The sequence below is a fragment of the Trachurus trachurus genome (assembly GCF_905171665.1).
Source record: "Trachurus trachurus genome assembly, chromosome: 3".
Lineage (NCBI taxonomy): Eukaryota > Metazoa > Chordata > Actinopteri > Carangiformes > Carangidae > Trachurus > Trachurus trachurus.
In genome coordinates, this window is record NC_139893.1 from 24,661,898 (window position 1) to 24,684,217 (window position 22,320).

At 41.1% G+C, this 22,320-nt stretch overlaps 1 protein-coding gene across 1 annotated transcript in view; it reads left to right on the forward strand.

Annotated features, from left to right (window-relative positions):
• Positions 1-1,089: 1,089 nt before the first annotated feature.
• Positions 1,090-22,320, forward strand: part of mtss1lb (MTSS I-BAR domain containing 2b) — a 74,790-nt gene continuing 53,559 nt past the window's right edge. Inside the window, exon 1 of the mRNA XM_083999084.1 lies at positions 1,090-1,282. Coding sequence (XP_083855210.1) covers positions 1,196-1,282 — 87 coding nt within the window. The 5' untranslated portion in view covers positions 1,090-1,195. The remainder of the gene's footprint in view (positions 1,283-22,320) is intronic.

A 22,320-nucleotide genomic window follows, 5' to 3' on the forward strand; every position in this document is an offset into this window, starting at 1 on the left:
CCTTGTAGAAATCAACAATTTTGCTTCTAGATTTTGTTATTGCATAAAGTTTTTAAAACTCTAAATATTCATAGGCTATTTAACGTGTGGAATTATTTTTAAAATAAATGATGCCCCTTTATACCGTGGGACCCCACACTACAAGGACCCCTGTTGTGAGCACTGTCACACAATTTATCTGTATCAAAATGTATAGCCTGCTCACAAGACATGTTTCCTGATCAAAGTAACGTAAAACTGATCGAAAGTCATCATGATAGATGTTTAGAGATTATCGCCAGTGAGCTTTATATATTCTTCAAATAGATCAGATAGGCTATATGAGTCATGTAAGAATCAATGCCAGGACATAGGCTACATGCCATGCAGTCGTTGCAGGTCACCAGACATATGAAAGCCATATTAAAAATATAATAGCTAAGTGATTAATAACAGTCATCGGGTGCAAATTCCTCTCGTCTCTGGTAGCTAAATCTATTTGACATCTACCCCCTGCTGATTTTGTTTGGTGGTCCACTGTGTGCCTGTGCGTGCGTGTGGCCATGTGACAGGCAGTCCAGAGTTGTCCAGCCTCCTTTTTTCACTCCCTTGCAGTTGCATGGATCGTGTTACTGGCTGCTCTCCCCGCACCGCTGAGCCCACCGCCTCTGCGCCAATCACAGTCTGCCTTTACCTCTGTGCACAAGCATGCACCAACGCACAGACACGGACCCTGACATACACACTCGCACGCATTGTGATCCATCACCGCTCAGCTTCTCCACAGCTTTCACATGCGTCCCCGCCGAGTCCGCGTAGCGCTGGCTGCGCCAAGGTGAGCATGGTCGTTCCGATACCTTGTGAACGTCTCACCGCCTGACTGACCCAGAGTCGGGAACAGAGAGAGAGAGAGAGAGAGAGAGAGAGAGAGAGAGAGAGACCATCGTTCCTTTCTCACAACCCATCTTCCCATCGCTTGGAGGAGACCGCAGCGCAAGCCGTCTGTTTCGGCATCATCTTTTTTTCCACCCCTCTCTCCTCCTCCTGCTGTTCTTTCTACACCCCCTCCCCGTTATTGCTGGTCCCTCGGTTTGAAGGAAGAACCGGGGAGTCCGGTCGTGATTTTGTGGAAATAGCGTACATTTCCCCCCTCCCCATTTTCCCTGCTGAGTGTTGGTAGCGCGCAGTTGGTGCGCGCTTCTGCAAATTCCGGTGAATGGTGGATTTGGCAAACATGGAGACCGTGGAGAAGGAATGCGGGGCCCTCGGGGGTCTATTCCAGGCGATTGTCAACGACATGAAGGTAAATAAAAGCCCCTTTCTTTTAACGTTTCCGTGATTGCGGTTAAACCCATGTGCTACTTCCCTCAGAATAATCCCACAGGCTATTCATAATGGATCCGGTGCCTCAGTGTCAAGTCTGCATTTAATTAAAATGTGTGGATTTCTGCCTTAACTGATGAAATGATGGTCATGTCTGTTGTATGTAACCGATAGCATCGTTTTACTGATAGTGATGCGGCGGCCAACTGGGGTTGTTGGTGCGAAACCCGCTCCGCCACCTCCACCCCCTCCCCAGAACACTGCCTGCGCATGTAGACGTGAATGCATCCATTATCGGGCACGTTTAACGCGAGGTTTAAATCCTCTCCCGTGGCACAAACAGGATCACCACACCCGCAAAACCCTTCAGTCCTCTGGTTTCACCAAGGCTCATCAAACGCGTCTGGCAAAAATTTTGCGACGGTGCGCACATAATATGAATTGCAGGTGTGAGTAACCCACGGGTTTCCTATAGAAATGCTGTGTGAGTGGTTGAACGGGGACTCCATTCATATCGATGCTTTTTATGGGGTCAAATTGAAATCTTAGAGAGGCCTCACAAAATCGGACCAAATTTGTGTCTATACGTCGGGAAAGCAACAATGGCTCTGACACATTCCGTTACATACACGTGTGAACCAGGGTGGATGGCTGCTTGGGATGTTGCATCCTCACCCCCACAACCATCACGGTTTTTCCCAGTTTAACAGAAAGTCTAGTACAGACCACTGCATTTTCACTCTGCCCGTGTCGTTCTCGCCTTTTTTCGAGGCTACTGTGCGTCTCCATGAGAGTGCAGCGTCATTGATTTTCTGTCAGGCTGATCTAGCAGCAAAACATGAAGGCGTGAGAACCCGCGCAGCCGTCAGACACCCAACCCTCTTGCATCCTTGCCGTTTCTGTCCTGTGTGTCTGTCTGTTTCCCTCCACCCGCCTGCCTGTCTGTCTGCCTGCCTGTCTGACTGGCCTGTCTGTCAGTGATTCTGCAGCTTGATGGCCACAGCATGGCACTAACAGCAGCTACTGCCAGGCTTCAGAGGGGGTTCAGTACCCACCCATGCTCACTAAAGATGCTGTGGATGAAAGCGTCCATCAAATGGGTTATGATCCAGTCTCTGTCAATATATCTGCCTGCTAGATGCCCATGCAGCTCTGCCTGGCTATCATGTCCTCCCTCACTCTTTGTCCCTACACTATTTATGCATTAAAACCCTAATAGGGGGTACTGCAACATAAGAGCCGTTTCTTTTGTCCTTTAGAGATGAAATGTAGACAGACATTTTTTTAAGGTGATGGTTTTTCCTGTCACCTTTTATTTCCACTTTGATTGACCCTACGGTAGAGGTCACAGCCAATGCTACACTCCTACTGTGCACTAAGGAGAGATTATTGACTTTCTGTTGTTGTAGTGAGACATGTGGGAGTAGGAGAAAGGGATTCACACAGATTTGATCCTGGATACTAACTCAGCACAGGTTACACAGAACAAAAGACTCTTACCAGTCGTAAATATCCAGTAGAATTTCACATTATGCAATTAATGATTACCTCGATAAAGAATATTTAAGGAGGTATTAACACTGTGCTGGGGCATTGTGGACAATTTGAACTGATATACCAGTGATTTACAAAAAAAATGTTTCTTTAATAAAGGTTGAAGCAGAACATGCAGAAATATCCAGGGTTCTTGACCCTGGGTCAAGCCCTAAAACCTCCTACATTTCCCATAATGCATGAGAGGGTATGGTCATTCATTTGTATTCAATAAAGATGGAGGAGAGTCTTCTGAGAGCTGTGTAATGCGATGCATCCCCCTATGCAGGTCATAAACCAAGGCAGTTCTGAGGATTTTGTGCAAATGGAAAATCATTATTCTGCCAAATTCAACCATTTTGAGATGATAAGAGACCTGTGAAAATGTTCGTCCCTCTGAAAAACCATTCAGGCTGGTTGCATAGCAACATCAGCACCTATGACACAGCATCTGTACTGCTGAGTTCATGATTGAGAGCAGGTGGTACACAGAGGTACTGCGGTACTGCAAGATCAAATCGGGTTGTTTTTGTTGTAGTTCATTTTGCAGAAAATTATATTTTAACAGTTTCTCGTCAAATGACCCCATGACCGATTGGCATTGTCTTTAATAGGAATGATTTTGCGTTGAAATACTGTTAAAGGCCTACAGGAGTCACATGGTGTCACATTAAAGGGGGGGCCATGTTGTCAATATTTTTGAATAAAATCACAATTCACAATTTGAATGTGAATTTGTGGAGAATGGAAGTGGTTGACTGAAAGTTGTGATACGTATCTTTTGACACCTTTGAATGTTTGTCTGCTCGCTGCTGTTCTATACACACAATGCTGACGTCTGATTACAAATCAAAGGTGTGACTTATCACAACCAATCGCAACTTATACATAGTTCATATGGGTTATTAATTTGGACAGTTCTGCTATTTATTGACGTCCTATATGTGAGTATTTTCATTTGAAACTTCAGTCATCACTAACCTGCTAGCCCCAGCCCATTTCGCCTTAGGTTGTCCAACAAGCAGGCAGATTTCTCATCTTACAGGCAGACCATAACTCTATCAGCTGGTGGTGACAGTAGTTACCTCAAACTCATCAAGGCTGCAGTACAGAACAAGGACTGCTTAACCGCCAACAACAGGCTGGTTAGTAACAATTAGCAAATAACATTAAACATCTCAACACAGATATTTTTAAAGACTTAATCTGTAAGATTGAGTTGGAAAGTAAAACTAAAAGTCCTAAATCCTAAAAAGTCCTTGCTCTAAGACAGTCAGATCACTCAGCTTTACGTCACATTGTAGTTTCAGCTCATACTGATATGTTCCATGAGCACAAATGTCAAGGATAATATCAAGCAAAGCCTCAAGACGTTCACGCTTTGTAATAAACATTTACCTCCATCTTACTTCTCTGAAGCTCCAACACAAACACACTGTACAGACCAAAACTGAGCGATCAGCGTTCAAAGCTACCACTTAAAAAGCGTCTCCCCGCTCACTGTTCTCTTACTCTGTCTCTGTTTTCATTTATTATTCATCCTGTTTCTAATGGTCCTCCTGTTTATGTTATCCAGCACACTGAAATATATGGGTCACCTCAATCCCCATGCAGTGATGAATGAATGTCAGTGAGTGGGTGAGAATCATTGTGTCGTCAGCCCTGAAACACTCTCTGATGGGAAACAATGTGGCTTTAATCAGTGTTTATGGCTCACCAAAGAAGAAGACATTTGTCAGAGGAAAGAAATGGATTAATACTTTTCCTTAATTGGTTCTTTGGAACAGGCTGGTTATGACAGCTGGGTTTATGAAGTGGATGCAATCAAACAGTCAGTGCAGAGCAGACATCTTAAAAATCCCATCATGTGCATGATTAGAGCGCTGCACACTGTCTGTACAGTTTGGCTGTCATGTATCAGAAGGAGGAAGAGAGTGCAGCGCAACGCACACTGCAGATTAACTTTTGGAAGTGCTGGTGATGGAGCTGGCAACTTAGAAAAAAGGGAGAAAAAAAACACCTATCAATAACAAAGTAGTGATGTGACTGATTAAATATTCAATGTTGTTTACGGTTTATACCTTTGTTGTATTTAAATGCAGGAAGTGACTTTGGGATTTGGGAAACTGTTTTATTAAATTATTTTTATAAATGAGCAGACAGAGAAAATAATCTACAAATTAACTGATGTGAAAACAATTGTTTCAGTCCTAAAATGAACAAAATGGCTTGATGTGAACCATAGGGCTGAATGGTATGCAGAAAAAGCGATTATTTTGGCAGTTATCGTGATATCTTGAGTCATGATTGCAGTGTGCATGGTCATTTAAACACGATGATAACCTGATTTTTGTTGGGTCTTTTACCAAACAATATCATTTATCAGAACTGCTGCCTCTGGGTTTGCATATTGCATTTGGCCATATTTTGATAATATTTCTGATGTTGTTTCGCCCCAGCTTTGCTGACCCCGCACTTGTTTTTTAAATGTTTTTTTGTTTTTTGAATGCACTTACTGTACATTTGACATTAAAGCAAGTCTACTCCATAGAACTAATGTTTTAGCACGGTAGTATAATAGCCTATGTCCTTATTTCACACAACTGACATACAAGTTCCATCAGGAATTATAAATGAACTCAAATAAAATGTATTTTTTCCTTTTCAAGAGATGGAAGTTCAGATACTTGCAGCATATAAAGGCAAAGCTTTGGTTATAGTTCCCCCAGTTTGTAAACTGTATCCTACCTCAGTTTCGTAAGTTTATTTTACGTGTTCATGTTTGCAAGTAGACGTGGTGATTGCATGACTTTGAGTTCACAACAGCTAAATGTTGCTGCCAGCAGATCCGTACTGTTTGGAAAGCACTTTTTCTTCCTCTTTCTCCATCATCTTCCTCTGCCTCATCCTGCCCCTCCTCAGGTCCTCCCTTCCTCTTTCTCTCCTCAGCAGATCCCCCACCCAAGGCCTTGTGTGTCTGTTCTGTGTCATCTGTGCTTGTATGATGTAGCTATGGTTGGCAATGGTCTACTGTGTGTTGCACAGAAATGTATAAAAATGAGGATGTCTGGTATTTGAAATATACGTATGAAACCTTTACATATGCTCACATGGTAAATTGTGTTTATGTCTGTATGTGCCTTTGTGTGTGTGGGTGCCATTATGTAGTTGTCTGCCAGTGTGTGTTTAGCCTGGAGGCTATGTCTCGTTACTTTCTAGTGAATTGCACATACAAAGCAACGGACACACACAGGTCACCAGGGGCTAATATGATGAGACACAGAGGTCATGTTCACGCTCAGCTGGCTGTGGACCAGTGGATACTGGTAATATCTTGTTGACAGCAGCAGCAGGATGGAATAAATAAGAATATGACTGAAATAGATAGGCTGAAGGAAATCAAAGGCATAGCATTGTATTGGTTACACAAACTTTCTTTAGGCATGGATAATACAGAGTCTGTTTTGAATCAATGCCCGTGTCTTGGCAATATTAAAACAAACAAACATACAAAACATTTTTAGCCACTGTCCAGGTAGAATTTCAGTAGAACATAAATGTATGTTCATAAACTGAATCTTATATTCAGTATGCTACTTCGTTTCATTATCCTAAAAAAGTCAAGTCTTCCCCCATTGGTTTGGCCCAACCTGGCATGTGCCACATGGCATCACCTGTCAATCAAACAATGCAGTGGTGGTTGAAGCGTAGCAGCAACAGTTTCATGAATTCATTTCGAGAACAGAAAGGTATTACAATTCCAAAAGAGGCTGTTTTAAGTTAATCTATATCTTTTTATTTCCAAATAGTTCAAAAGAGGCCACTACAAATTAACAATGTTTTGCACAGTTATAGTGTAAGTTTGTTGTGTTTATATCTTTTTTTTAAACCAAAAATGCTTTGCACTGTAGATATTTCACAGAGGGTACATCACTGATGTATTAACACTGTAGTGCAGACATGCTCAATAGCGATACAAAACTAGATGAGCAATTCTAAGCAGAAGAGTAAAATACAATAACAGTATAGCTTCTATATTCCTCACCTGCACAAATCATATCAGTGGATAAGCTATATCAATAATGGAAGAGTATGATTTCCTCACCCAGGAAGCCCCTGAAAAACCAGTCTGTTTTCAACACATAGTTCTCTTCCTTCTCTCCCTTCCTTCCATGAAATATCAATAGACAGAGTTTGATATAGACCACAGTTAATAGATGCACATTAAATATTCTGTGCTGTAGATATGTTAAAATACACCTTTCAGCGTCGCTATTTTTGATGTTTTTGTTGCCCCTTTAACACATTCAACAAAACACCAATAACTGAGATGCTTAGACTACAATAGTAGCATGTCTTTGACACAGAGATCATGACCTGTTTTGCTAACCACTATCCTCTGGTGCCACCCTCATTAACTGTGGAGTGAAATCATTTTTATAGTGTATCATTAAATATTATGGCTGTTATACAGAAGACCCAGTTTGATTTGAAATAGTTTAATTAGTCCTATGTTTTCCATTGGTAATAACCTTGTAATGTAACTTACTGAGGTCTTATGTCATGGAAATAATCTTCATATTTTCCATTTTCAGTTAGAATACACACAAGATAGTGAAAAACTCATCCTTGTCTAATGGACTCTGAGTCAAAATATCTTAGAGTACAAGGGAAAATATCAGCTGAAATCAGTGTAACAGTGACATACAGTACAGTACATGTGGAAACAGTGTCTTTCACTGATTGATTCACACTGTGCAATAAAACTATGGAAGATAAGCATTTAAATTGTTCCATGAACAAACATCAGACATAATTTAAGATCCTTTTTCTTTTCTTCTAAGATGCTTTTTCTTCATCTGAGTAGAGACAGCTTTCAGACGCTGGATAGCAGGAGGAGACTGTGGCTTTTGTTGGCCGTACATCTGCTTTACTTATGTTCTCTGGCTATGACCTACTAACCCACACACAAGCTCACATGTATGTGGGTTAGTAGGCTGTCCCTCAAGTTCCACTACGATTGTGAGAAAATTTGAGGCTTGCATTTTCATGTCTTAAAGATCCAAAAGGTTTGTAATCAGACAACAAAACCCATACAGGGATGCTTCTCAAAGCTTTATAGCTTTCTCAGTAGCTAGAGGAAGTCCTGCAGATGTGCAGTTAAGATTGTGGTTGGCGGATTTCTTGGTGCAGTCATGAGCCAATGATTAAATTTATGTTTACGTTAAGTGTTATCTGCACAAAAGTGAAGAGAACCTCGCACAGTGCAATTTAGTGATGACGTTTCGAGCTACCACTCTTCCTCAGGTCAAGATCTGATGATCTAGCTGCATTCACAGACTGTAAATAAAGATGGACCAGGTAGCCATAGGCTTTTGAGGAGTGCCTTTGAAATTGGCCACTTTGTCACCATCATCTTGGCAACACATAACGTTTGACTAATCAAAAACCGTGTAATTTGGTAGGGCATGTGTGGAGCAAGCTGTAAGTGCATTCCTCTCTGAAAACTGTAGCAAGGATATACAGTAGCCTGTGCTGTCTTTAGCATCATTAACACAGCTAAGAATTTTGGTTTTGCTCCAAGGCTAACTGAAGTGAAATATTTACTAACAAATTAGTCATTTAATGAGCTAAGCTAACAAACAATGACTGCTAAATATTGTACAAGCCACAATTCAAATGTCTACCTGGTTAGCAAACATCTGTGTTTGGGCAGTTTTGTTTCTTGCGCATTTTCTTAAACATTGTCAGACATAATTGCTGCATCTGTGCATTAGTTGTGATATAAATTATTATTTTAGTTTTTGATTACAGTACCTCTTGTTTCCCTTACTACACCATACTGCTACCAAGACAAGAGACAAGAACTTGGTGATGTGGATGTTTAGAGATTAACTAAAGCACTGGGAATGCAAGCCACAAGATCCATTTGTTTTCATTTGAGAAGATATTAAGCGTGACCCCCTCAGATACCTTCACACACAGTGAGTTATCCATGGCTGCAGAGTCACATTGGGTTTTCAAAGGAAATTGAGAGAGCTCAAGGGATGCTGTGCTCTGAGGCTGGTCTTCCACCTCATTAAAGTAGTACACTGGAAAAGCAACAACATCAGCAAACCATGAGAACTGGAAATAAACTGGTCAGTATCCTCACAGAGACAGCTCATTGTTAGGGTCCGGGCAGCGCAGCTGACAGGACACTATTGTATTCCTAGGAATTCTTCTTCTTCTTCTTCTTCTTCTTCTTCTTTCTTTCTTTCTTCTTCCAAGGAAGTCATACTTCCCATGGGCGAAAACTCACCAAACTTTGCACAAAGGTTCAGTCCCATGCCAGATTCACTCAACTCCAAGGATATGTGCCCCCCCCTCCTAGGGGGGGCACAATAAGCGTTTAAACTTAAAAACTTTAAAAATTCCTACCAAACCAACGGTAGATGCTACAGTGTTGAAACTTCACCACAATGTCGCCTCAATACTGCTGAAACTTTTGTCCACTTAAACTTATTACAAATTATTAAGTCCATCACTCTGTTTTTTTCAATAACTGTAAAACTTTTAAAATGTATCTCCTCCCACAATTTTTGCTCAATTGACACCAAACTTGCTACAGAGCATCTCCAGACTGTCCTCCACAAAACTTGTTTCTCGGATTTTTGATTAAGCAAAAATTGAGCCTACAGTACATGAAAACGTTTGACTGCAAACAGTACTGTAAACATATACCATCAAATTCTTGCTAAATACATTTTCAATCTTCCTGAAAAAAAATGACAATATTCTGGAGTCATGGTTGATGAAGTTTGGCAAATATCAGAATTTTAACTCAAAAACTGAATTTTTGAGAACATTTTGAATTCTGCTCTCATGGGAACAACTGCAGTCAATGTGAGTGTGGAATTTTTAAACATCATATTTTCTCTTATGAAGCAAAACACTTATCATTAAAAACAAATCACCAACATTTCCATGCTGTCAAGATGCAATTTATGTATTATCAGATTTTTGTTTAGATAACTGAATTATTGACATTTTGACCATTTCATCACAACAGCTGCCCGGGCACTGGCTCACCTGGGTGGATAAATGAAGCTACACAGCAGGTCTCACCACCAGCCAATTAGCTCAGTGAGTTAGGAGCTGGTTCTTAGTGTCAGAGATTGTGAGTTCGAGACCCAGCAAGGGTGATGATGATGATGATGACGGATCAAAATGTCACATGTCCTTAAGCTGTTTTGCTGTCTAAATGCAATTTATGTAGCCTATTAACAGATTTTTGTTTGGATAATAGAATTTCTGACTTTCTGAAATCTGCCTTGACAACAGCTGCCTGGGCACTGACTCCCTGAGTGGATAAATGAAGCTACACAGCAGGTCTCACTACCAGCCAATTAGCTCAGCGAGTTAGGAGCTGGTTCTTGGTGTCAGAGGTTGTGAGTTCGAGACCTAGCAAAGGTGATGGTGATGATGACAGATCAAAATGTCAGTTGACCTCAATATGAAACACAAGACAATTGTCCTAATGGTGGCATCACAGCAAGCCTCTAAATTAAAAAAAAAAACAAATAGCTTGGACTGGTCCATGCGCGAAGGCTCCTAACATCTTAGACTCATAGTAGATGTTTGACAAATATCATTATTTTACCTCAAAAACTGATTTTTCTTTTTACTGTGGTTTCAAATCTGCCTACACGACAGTGAATGGCTTACTCAATTTGTGAAGCCACTGTTGATCTGCCACTTGTCAAATAGCTCAGTGCGATAGACAACGGTCTTTGGTTCCCGAGGATGTGGGTTCAATCCTCAACTGATGCAAATTGAACATTACAAGGTCAACTGTCTTGTCTTCCTATTCTCCTGTTTGTTGCTCAGAATTGCCTAAATTTGCCCAAAAGTAGCCCGGACCCGACCCATCGCTGCGCAGCAGCTATAATTGTTGTTGTTGTTGTCCCCCCCCCCCATCAAAAAAAAAAAAAAGCCTGTGACAATTATGTCCTATGACTCTGGGCCATTCTGAACTGAAGATGCTCTGCAGAAGCTTATCATTAGTCCAATCTGTGGTGTGTTTGTGTCTGGGTGGTCCAGGGGACTTAGTTTCCACCACACCACTGTTGTTAAAAAACAGAGGCCTGGGATGCGTGTCAATAGAGAGAGGAGCAGAAAAAGAAACAGGGACAGCTCTCATCCTGAGCACACTGTATGTCCATGAAGCCTTGATTTCATCAACAGTGGCAGAAGCTTGGTGATTATATGACTTTTTACGTAGCCAGTTTGGTTACAGTATACAATGAGGTAACCTATAACATTGTGACTTGGCAATAAAAATGCACCTACTACGTAGCCACAATTACTCTGTCAAAGTGTGGTTGTGTGTTAGAGCCTAAATGATAGCTTTCCATATGATAACTTTTTAAAACAATAATTTAAGCCCATGACTGCAGATAATATTGCACCAGCATCCTCTGAAATAAATTGGTTTCAGTAAGACATTTGGTTGCTATCAATGCTGGGGTTTTCAGCTTTCGACTTTATATTCCTTAAAACAGTGGTGTTCAAAGAGGGGTCTGGGGATCCCCAGGGATCCTTGAGGGGGTTCCTGGAGGTCCCCAGCACAAAGGTCATCTCAAATCAAAAATATGATCAGATGAGGGACCCTAGAACAAAATCCCATCAAACGTCATCTTATCATAGGGGTCTGTGATCCATGATAAATGAGAATGTTTGAAAATTATAATTAAAAGGTGGAAGACGAGCGAGCTCAAGTTTCTTTACAGAGAGGGCAGTTTTTAAACAGAAGAAGAAAAAGTGAGTTAAAAGGCAACTTGTGTTTGTCTTGGATCTTAAGGTAAGAAACCTTCTTTGATGTGCATGGTTTTGACCTTGAAACCTGTAAACCATGTTGCTTCAGTTCTTAAGGTGCCAGTCAATGTGCCAGCAAAATGACAGAACATCTAAAGGAGCATCTTCCTCGTTAGAGCTCGTTAAAATCTCGGAGGTCGTTAGGGTCCTGGGCCTCGTTAGGACCGGTAGAGATGAATGAAAAGGACTGGTCGTGGGAGGCATGGAGGCAGCTGGGAGCCAGCCAAGTCAGCCTCCCTCACTGAACCCTTTGTCAGGCCTGTCAAAGCCTTCTCATCACACTCAGCTGTTCACTGTAAAACACACTGATCATTATGAGCAGGCTAGAGACACAGACAGAGAATAACAATGAATGTGGCAAATCAATATTCTCTTCTTCATTTCAAACACAAGATACTGAAAGGAAAGAAAGTTATCTTCATGCTCTATGTATTACATCTTCATTCAGAGGTGTTTGTAATTAATAAGTGCATGTGCATGTGTGTGTCAGCTTGTATGATTGATGATGAGACTGTAGGTTGTGCATAATTGAGATAAGTTATCACACTATGAAATTTGAAGTTTCTTTCCTCCTTCAGATTAGGAGCTGCCAATTTGAGTTGAATCGTTCAGCTGCAGAGACATTTAGAGTAGAAAAATTACAATCCAGCATCTGCCTTCAGACATAAAGAAACCCCACCCATCCTATCAATGAACACTGGCAGCTTCTACACCTAACGACATGCTGTTAGCGCTGTAGAGCCTCACCTTGCCTCCTGTCATTTCTTTGAATATCTTGGAATTTATTGTGCGGTAGCCAGGGACAACACGTGCATAAACAGACATTATGGTGAGTGGTGTACTCATATTGCACTGTTTAAGTTGTTATGGCTAACCTGTCAGCAAACATTAAAGGTCCCATGTACAAGTGTAAATGCCCATGCTTTCTTCTCCTCGTTCTGTATATAAAAGAGTTCTGTCCACAGAGAAATACGCACAGCCTGTATTCAGAAACTGTGCATCAGGACTCGTGTAACTTTGTGATGTCACAGCTAACTGCTCTCAGCCATGCCCCAAGCCTCTGATTGTTTACCTTGAAGCTACTGTATTTTTTTTATTTGAAAACAATCTTATGTGTTCAGTCCTATGGCTACAAAGTGCAAAATGCAGTCTCTCTCCGCTGTTTGATCTCTACCATCTCTCTACCAAGTAGCTAAATATTCCACTATGCTCATTATATACAGTAACCATAAACTTTGTCTGTTTTCCCTGGACAGGTAGTGTTTCACTAATCAGTTGTTTGTGACCAGGATTTTTAAAAATGCTGATTGAAACAACTAAACAAATATGCTAAAATGCTACAACCACAGTTAGGTGACATTTTCATGGCTTTGTCACTGTCATCAACTATTTCAACATCGCACACAGTCTTTTGATGCATGAGTAATATAAAATATATGAATCAGCGCTGCTTCAATTTAAAGGTCAACAACAACCCTACCAGAGCATACACTTACTATTAAATCAGGCTCAGATAATTCTGCAGTGAACATTTGTCAACAATCATGTTTTTATCTTAACAAATGTGCCCACAAGACTCATTCATTCTAATTTGCTTTGGTTTCATCAGACTCAGCCATCAAAGACAAGCCCCTTACCTCCTTATCTCTGCACACATATCTCTCTAAGTGCTGAGGGTCACAGTAACAGTTGCCGTCACTTAGACTAAGTGGTCTGGTGGACGCACCTCCAGCTTGCATCGACGGTCCTTTCACACGATTGGAGCGTTGCAGATAATAATGACTTTCAGCACAGCGAAGGAGAGGAAAGAAACAGTCTAAGTGGCATCTTCATAGCCGTAAGAGCCTGGGTGAGTGATGGCTGCTAGTGAATATACCATTCAAATTAAATATAATGATGGTGCCACCTCGTTCTTGCCTTCTATTGTTGTGCGGTCTGACAGTGTGTAAATCTCTCTACACTTTTTGGTCTGTGCTTGATTATTGACGTTTATGCGTGAAATGCTGCTTTGGCTTGAGAGCTTTGTAAAGCTAAAAGGGGAACCCCACATGGGCAATCAGGCAAAGTATTATATGCCAGTGTCTTTGCTAAATCACAATCCATAATCTGCGTCCTCTTTTGAACTGATTATATTGTGATTTTTAGCTTGCCTTGATGCTTGTGTTGGATGATATTTCTTCTTTCTACAGTTCCTCACCTACAATTCAACTGTGCTTATGCAGCATTTGTTTGGACAGCACTGCATTTATTATTTATGAGGTGCTACATGAAAGCGCTTTGATTTGAAAATTCAGTTGTTGTTAATCAGCCACCCGCGGCTTTTGCGGCCGCATTTTTCCCTTTAAGCAGCCAGATCCCTTGTCCTGCAGATGGACTGCAACTCCACCAGCTTTGGTTGTAGCTGGTAGCAGAGGCGGTCCTGGCTAGTTTTACGCCCTGGGCGAAACCATCCCTTGGTGCCCCCCCCCCCCCAAAAAAAAAAAAAAAAAAAAAACCCACCAACGAACAAACACAAGAATATATTATAATCAGTGTTGGGGGGGGGGGGGTTCTTTTAAAATGTATTCCCCTACAGATTACTGTTTACATGTCCCAAAATCTGTAATCTGTAATGCATTTCGATTATTCAAGTAAAGTAATACTAATAGTACTTTCTGGATTACTTTTAGCGTATTTCAAAATCACCTGCCTGAGCGCCTTTAACACTGAATTTGATCTTACACATGATCTTATAGGCTACCGTGGCTCCTTTAAATTAAATCATCAATAAATGTGTTGTCAAACCACAGTTTAATTTGTTATTGATCATCCAGACATATTGAAATGATTTTTTAAAATAGCCAATCACATAAAAGTATAGGCTTAGGCTATATTAAAACTGAGCAGCTTGACTACAGCCTCTGAACCTCTAAAAAAATACACAATTTAAAATAGTTTTTGTTTGTGAGTGTAGGGCCAGCAACATGATGATATTTTGAATATAAAGTAATGACAGGAACCACTGTTCCATCTGTAGGCTAAACTAAAAATGTGCTTAAACTCACTTCTCTGCTGAAGTCAGTGTGGTTTTGGAAACAGCGTGACGTTGCTGTTTAACCATCTTATTATAAACATCACGACAGTCCAGGATCCGTTTAACAACGTGATCCTGTCGCAGTTCATTCATGTTGTTGACCAGAGACCGGACACTGAAGAGGAAGAAGAGGAATATTGCTGGGCATCCCATAGCAACATTACCAAAATGTAGCCAACTTCAGGGCGAGGAGTTTAGCGCTTAACCCTCCTTTCTTTCCCCGCATGAGAGCCCTCTGGGCCGGCGGAGCATCCGACGTGAGACCTCAGCAGTCGCGAGTTGACCCCCCCCCCCCCGCCCCCCTCGCCTCTCCTGACACACACACAACCTGTAGTAGGCCTATGACTCTCAGCAGCAAGTTGACGTGACATAGGGGCGCCCCAGCGACCACTCCACTAACTTGACGGCGAGTTTTGTTTTGTCTTTTTTTTTTTTTTTTTTCTTTTTTTTTGGAGAGCGCTCGTGCGCCCTCACAAAGATTGCGCCCTGGGCGGTCGCCCATATTGCCCATAGCTAAAACCGGCCCTGGCTGGTAGTGATGGTTGCTGTTTTCCTGGAGAACTGGTTCATGTGCCGTTACACCAAGCTAGAAGCTGTAGAGCAGAACAAGGTCTGCCATTGGCAGCTGCAGTTAACAGGCTAGCTGCGATTAGTGATTGATAAATATAACATAATGATGCAGTCTGTACAATAACTATATGCCAAAGGAAGACCAGCCATATGTGTACTTTGTTATATTGTAGTTGTGAAACTTTTAATTGATGTTGAAATTATTATTATTTTTTATCAAGTATTATGGTAAAATATTGAAGCTGTAAAGTGCTATTTTCTCTCTTCCCTTCTCACCTCCCATCTTTCATTCCTGCTGTGATAAAGTAGTGTGAGATGTGATCATATATTCACTGCCACCTCTGTCTGGCATACAGTAGGCTATTATATGCAATTCAAGAGTGCAGTTTTAACCAAACCATGGGGCAGACACCCTGTTGTACAGATGTTTTAAGTATATGGTGTCTGTGATCTCTGGCCTTGCAGTGTCGAGACACAACAACATGCAGATGGTTTCCTATTTCCCCTCATCACTATGTTTAGATTGGAATTAGCTGCTGCACTTCATCAATTATGCAGCAAGGCAGCCTCTGTCTCCTCATCTGCATGCTAATCCCTCTCCCTTTGAAACAAAGTGCCAGCCTATGTGATTCACACTCAGCATGGTGGAGGAAATCATGACTCCACTTATCTTCCTTCTGTATAATGTTTTTTGTAAAACAAGAGAAATACGCTGAAAAGCTTCAGCTGAAGTCAAACAAATTTATGTTATGATTTCTCCCTTGTTTAAACTTCCTGTTAGGCAAGATCTCTCTAAACCATAAAACAGCATGATCATTGAAAATTATTCATATGATCTATGTTTTTAAACTCTCACCTTTATAGTTAATAAAATACATATCTTTTTTCTAAAATAATTTAAAATACTCAGGTAAAGTGAGGCATGGTCATAGTTGAAGTAAACTAACCTTCAGGATTTATGCCCTTAATGCCATTTATCAATAAAGGTCGCTATTACAGTAATTACGCTTCACTACAATTAAACTGACCACATATTGGGGATCTAAATGGTTACTTTCTCGCATGACAAAATATTAAAACTTAATAAAGTGGCATATATAACAGCACTACAGTGGGAATTAAAACAGCTTTTAGCCGTGCAGGATATTCCATGTACTTTATGCCGCACATTGATGACGCAATGGCACGGTGATGACTCTCAACCAATCAGTGGTCTGCAGTGTTTTCACATCACTTTTTTGTACCTCTTTTCCCGTTTTGCAACCTCGGCTGAGGTGTCACCAGAACATGTGTACCAGGTACCAGATTACAGGTACTTTTACCTCATGGAAAAGCAAAAAGGGATAACAAACCCCGAAAAGCTGTCTCACTGGCAAGCTGACATATCCTGGCTGTTTAAATCAGATTATTCCTCATCTTTACTGATTGTACTTGTTTTCTCACTCCACTCTCTTCTGTTCTTATCAGGCAGCCACTTTTATCAATGATGGGCTGATTAGGGAGGAAGCAGCCTCGTGCAATTGTAAAACGGATGCAGTTGCTATTCAATAGTTTTCATATTGCGATTGTCCATTTTCATTTTATTGCCTTGTGCAGCACTGGTGCTCATTTTAAGTTATTCTAATGTTATATGAAAAATATTACAAAATCGGGGGGGGGACAAGTGTGAATCTCTAGCAATTTTATTCCAAATCAGAAGAAAATGCAGGGTCAAGGAAAAGTCTCTTGAGTGTGAGAGCAAATTAACATTGTCCATTAGCCCTCTGGATAGTAGCTGTTAATAATTTTAGACTGGACACATGTGGATGTTCAATCCCTTTTGGTGTTTGATGGAAAACATAAAACTCCACCTGTGTAAGTACATAAATCTGAATCAGTAAGAGTGCTGTTGACTACAAAGGAGACAAAAGACCCTGCCATTCTTGCTGGTAGAAGTGGAGACAGATATTATGTAGCATTTTTCTCTGTGGCTTATACATCCATCCCCAACCTTGATAAAAATGAGTTTGATCCTCTTTTTGAAAACTCCTTGCCAGTCGATTATGCATATGACGCTCTGTGAAATTAGCCTCTTTTGTTTGGCTCTTGCATTGCTCTTTTAACGTGTGAATTGGCTCGATTATACAACAAAAAATCAGGATAATCCTTACATCCCTCTCTGCCTGCCTCCACCCGTTCTCTCTCTCCCTCTGTCTCTCTTGCTGGATTTCCTCTGTTTTTCTGTCTTGCTGTGGGGGAAACAAAGGGAACAAAAGAACGAGAGGAGACAGTAAGCTTCTCATCCACTGTAGTGAGTGGTGGAGTGGAGCTCTCAATAGAGCGCTGGGCAGACTGGGTGGACTGGTGGTGCTGTGAGAACTAGGCCAGAGGACTGTTGACTGAGCCCCAGAGTCCAGAGTCAGGACTAGATGAAATGGAGGATTACTGGCAGAAAGAATGTGAAGGGAAAAGGGAAAAGAAAATAGTCCGTATATTACCGGGTACCAGGGACGAGGGATTATTATTGGAGGAAAGGAGAATATTAGGGATAAATACAAGGGTCCTTACACACTGGTGGATTTAAAACAGGGAACAAGTGGAGGTTAGAGCACAGTTTACTGACTTTTTATCTGTATACACTCAGAAATGCTCAGTTTGACTCTGACTGACCCTTCGTTCTATTATGACTCAGTCAAATCAGAAATACACAGTAGCCTACACAGATTGATGGATGGATGTAGAAATAATTAAACAGTTTTATTGAATAAGAAAAGGCCCTATAACATACAGTATATCTACAAAAATACTACTTCAGTTTTCAATTCTAATTACTCAGCTCAGACAATGGGAACAACATTAGACCTTATATGAATCACTGAATAAATCTGAGAGATGGGACCAGATTCAAAGGACCCTGGAACCAGGTTAAAACAATTAGTTACAACCCATGAACAGTGTGAGGTTGCACACAACTAGCACATTAACCTAATAACTAAGTCTTTTGGGGTTTCATACATAAATACTTTTTTTTTCTATCATAATATAAAAAGGACAACATTTCGAGCCGCCTCCTCATAGAATTAAGTATATTTTTTATTGGGAGCAGCTACAGTGTTACAAGTCTTTTTCTTTCTTTTTGATCACGTTTTTTGGACTCGGCACCTGGTAACATGGATGTGCCTGTGTCTACCTCTCCTTAACTTACTGTATGTTCTACCACTGACGCTCTAACCAGAGCTCTTCCTGGATAACCTCAACAGTTTTTTTAACAAGTGAATGGCTTTAACACCCCTTGTCTCATTAATTTTGCTGTCTGCTGAGGGCTGACCTTGGAGGGTGTAGCATTTCAGACGTCTTGGAGGTTTTTATCACAGTTTACCCCTGCTATTATCTAGTGTATGCTGTGTCATGTGTAGTCTACTGTAATTAAGACCAAAAAAACAATCAAACTAAGTCATAAAATAAACTAATATCTAATTACTAGTATACAGCACTTTGGCATTAGTGCTTTTTAAAGAATGGTGGTGCTTTTGTGACCACATGGGTGAGGTGTGTGTGTCACACGATTGTAACCTCCACAGTTCAATTGTTGCTGTGGACCATTGCTGCATGTTGCATGTTCTTTCCTCTGTGGCATTTTACTGTAGTAAAGGCACAGTGCCGAAACAAGAAAAAATCCAATATGTGTCACCCCCTGCTGTTGTGACTGTGTTGTAAGTCTAGTTAGAAATGGAAGTGAAAACCAAGGATAAGCCTCTTTATTTAACACTGAAGTTGGAAAAGAGCAGGGATGGAGATATGAAAGAGTGAAAGATGGGTGAAGGAGTGACAGAGAAAAGGAAAATAAAATCCAAGTGCTGCAGAGCTGGAAGAAAGGAAGGATACAGGGAGGAGGAGGATGGGTTTTAGTAAACAGTGTCTGTGGGTTAGAGCTGAAGTTACAGCCAGACCAAAAGTGGCCATACTGCCAGAGACAGCTGTGTGCTGCTGGTCTCTGTTTTTTATTTTTTTATTTTACATGTTATAATCACCAGTGAATAAGAAGTCTCTTTTTTTGCAGTTTTGTTCTGATAAGAAAGTCAGGCCTGGTTATGACTGATTTCTCTCTCCCTGGTGTGCTAGTACATCCAAGTGAATTGTAGTTCTCCATAGAAAATTAATGGGAGGCGGCAGCTCTGCAGCATGCCACATACTGTACAGTGTGGTGATATCCTGACAGAGGCAGGGATCAAGGAAAGAGGAAGGAAGGGAGGGTATAAAGGAAGGAGGAGAGAAGTTAAAGTGTATAAAGGATAAAGCTGAGATATTGGAGTACAAAAACAGAGTACTGTATGTGTAACAGTGTATTGATACAGTCTCTAAAAGTATTTGGTAAAGCAGGGAGGGATGGAAGCTGTGGTCCGTTTTTAGTTTTGATATGTTTACACTGGTGTGTGTGTGTCTGTATTTGTGTATATGTGTGTGCATGTCTGTACAAGAGGTAATCATGCATGCCCTGCTGAATTTTTCTCTGACACAGGAAGTGGTGATGTAACAGCATCCAAAAGCTTTTTCACACTGTCTCCCTCTCTGTTTCTCTCACACTGTGTATCTGCCTCTTGGCCGCCCTGATATTTCAAGTTTTGCAATCACAGGAGAGCAGTGATTATGGCCATGGTCTTTGAGCTCTCTGGTTGAGACAAACACACACTCACAGATGCATTTATGGAGCAGGGAGCTCGCAGGCCGAGGCCGATTTTGAAAAGAAATTCACACAGTAGATCTTTCACTCTGGACAAAAAGCCTCTCTCTTTATGAGGTAACTCAGTTTCTCCCATTTCCACCAAAGACATCTTTAAAATTTCATCAAAGCAGTAGTCTCAAATGTATGAAAATTACAGCCTACTTAACTTTAAAACAATGCTTCCTATACCAGAATGTTAATTTGATTTTTTTTTTTTGTTTAATTTGCCACCATTTAAAAAAATTATAGCTGCCAGCTACAACTTCCTTTCTTTTTTAGTGCAGCACATCTTCATAATTGTTACTTCCTGCCTCAGAAACATGTGTGCTCTGGTTAGATCTGTGTTCTGTGATATATTTGCTTTGTTGATCAATGAATTTTAGTCACAGTAAGGCTAGCAATGCTAACCATGCTCGTGGGTTATTAGCATGTTTCACAAGAGTGAGAAAGATTTTAAATCATCATATAATACATTTCAGTTTGAATATACATCATGTTAAAAGGCAATGGTACCCCTGACTGGTCAAATCTGACTACAGCCCAAGTGCAGATAAAGGCACACAACTAGCTTACACTGATTGTTTATAGTGTTCAGTGACTATCTGGGGCGAGTAAACACAGACTGTACAACAGGCAAGAGCCAAAAAACTTTAAGGTCAAGTCATACACATGGCTGTGAGGGTCTGTGCAGATGCCCTCATGCAGCCATAATTTGTGCTAGGGTGTCAGCAGAGGGAATAGCATACTGTAGCCTACTCCACACATAAAAATAGATTATTGCTTTGATTAGAGGTTGTGTAAGGTGATCCAGCAATCCACATTTGTATGAATTGTCTTTGAAACAATCTACATTTCTATTTTTGTCTTCCGTCTATTTTCGTCCTCTACTTCCTGATATTTTATAACGGTATACAAACAATGTTGTGGTACATTAACACCACCAGCAGGAGAGGGGTGAGGATTAGGAAATACACATTTGTAGAATGTCAAACCAACGTGTAATCTGAGTTGTAGTATGAATGTACCTGTGTACACATCCTCAAGTCTTCAGCTGTCATGGAAACTGCCATCGACTTCATGATTTACTGCTGGACTTCTGTATCTCTGTGGGATATTTACCTCTGCCAGGGAGGTTACATATATGTTTTGACCGGTGACTGAGGGAGCAAAAAGCACTGAACCTACTTGCAGTAAACTTTGTGGAGGGATGGGGGGTGGGCCAGGGAAGAGGCAGTATAATTTTGGGGCAAGTCTGCATCATGCAATACAAACTTTAATGTTTACATATTCACAGCACTGCTGGATTTCTGGTTGGGCAGGTGACTGCTGGTTTGCTCTAAGTTAAATATGTTTCAGGTTGTTATCATCAAGCAGAATACTAACACGGTGTGTGTAGAGAAAGGCCTGCATATTAAGAAACAGGAAGAAATCACACACACACACACACACACTTACACAAACTCATTCATCACTTGGTCACTTGCCACCAGGCCCTTTTACTGGATTAAAATACTTGAAATATGATAATGAGATGGAGCGCAGTATATGCATGAATCTGAGTGTGTGTGTGTGTGTGTATGTGTGTGAGAGAGAGAGGAGGGGGCGTCACTTCACGTTATCTCTCATCCACACTACTTAAGCTCCATGGGGCACTTCAAACAGCCTGCGAGGGGAGGGATCAGGGTGTGTGTGTGCGTTGGATGGAGGATGGTGGAGGGGTTAGCTTTTGGTACCGAGGGGAAATATGACTGTGATTTCAGACCAAATTAAGCCACATCAAACAGGCCAGATCAAAGGGTATACAGCCCCGACTGTCTATGCCAGTCTGACATCATGACAGGATGCCCCACCCCTCAACACACACACACACACACACACACACACACACACACACACACACACACACACACACACACACACACACACACACACACACACACACACACACACACACACACACACACACACACACACCCTTAGTGTCCTCCTTTAAATTCATTTTTTTCACAATTTCCTGTTTCCTTGAAATTTTTTTCAACATGTTTCCATTGTTTCTCTTTGGATGCTCATCCCTCACTGTAGAAATATTATCTCATAGACTGACACACACAGAGACAATTTACAAGCATTTAACAGGGTTATGGGTTAACCTGGATCAAGTATAATGTAATATGTGCTGAGGCTGGGGGTGTGTGATAGAGCAGTCATTCAGTCTAAAGGAGGAGTGGGAGGATGGGGGAGCAGCATCCATTAGAGACACAGCTTTAGCTTTGAATTGTGTTAG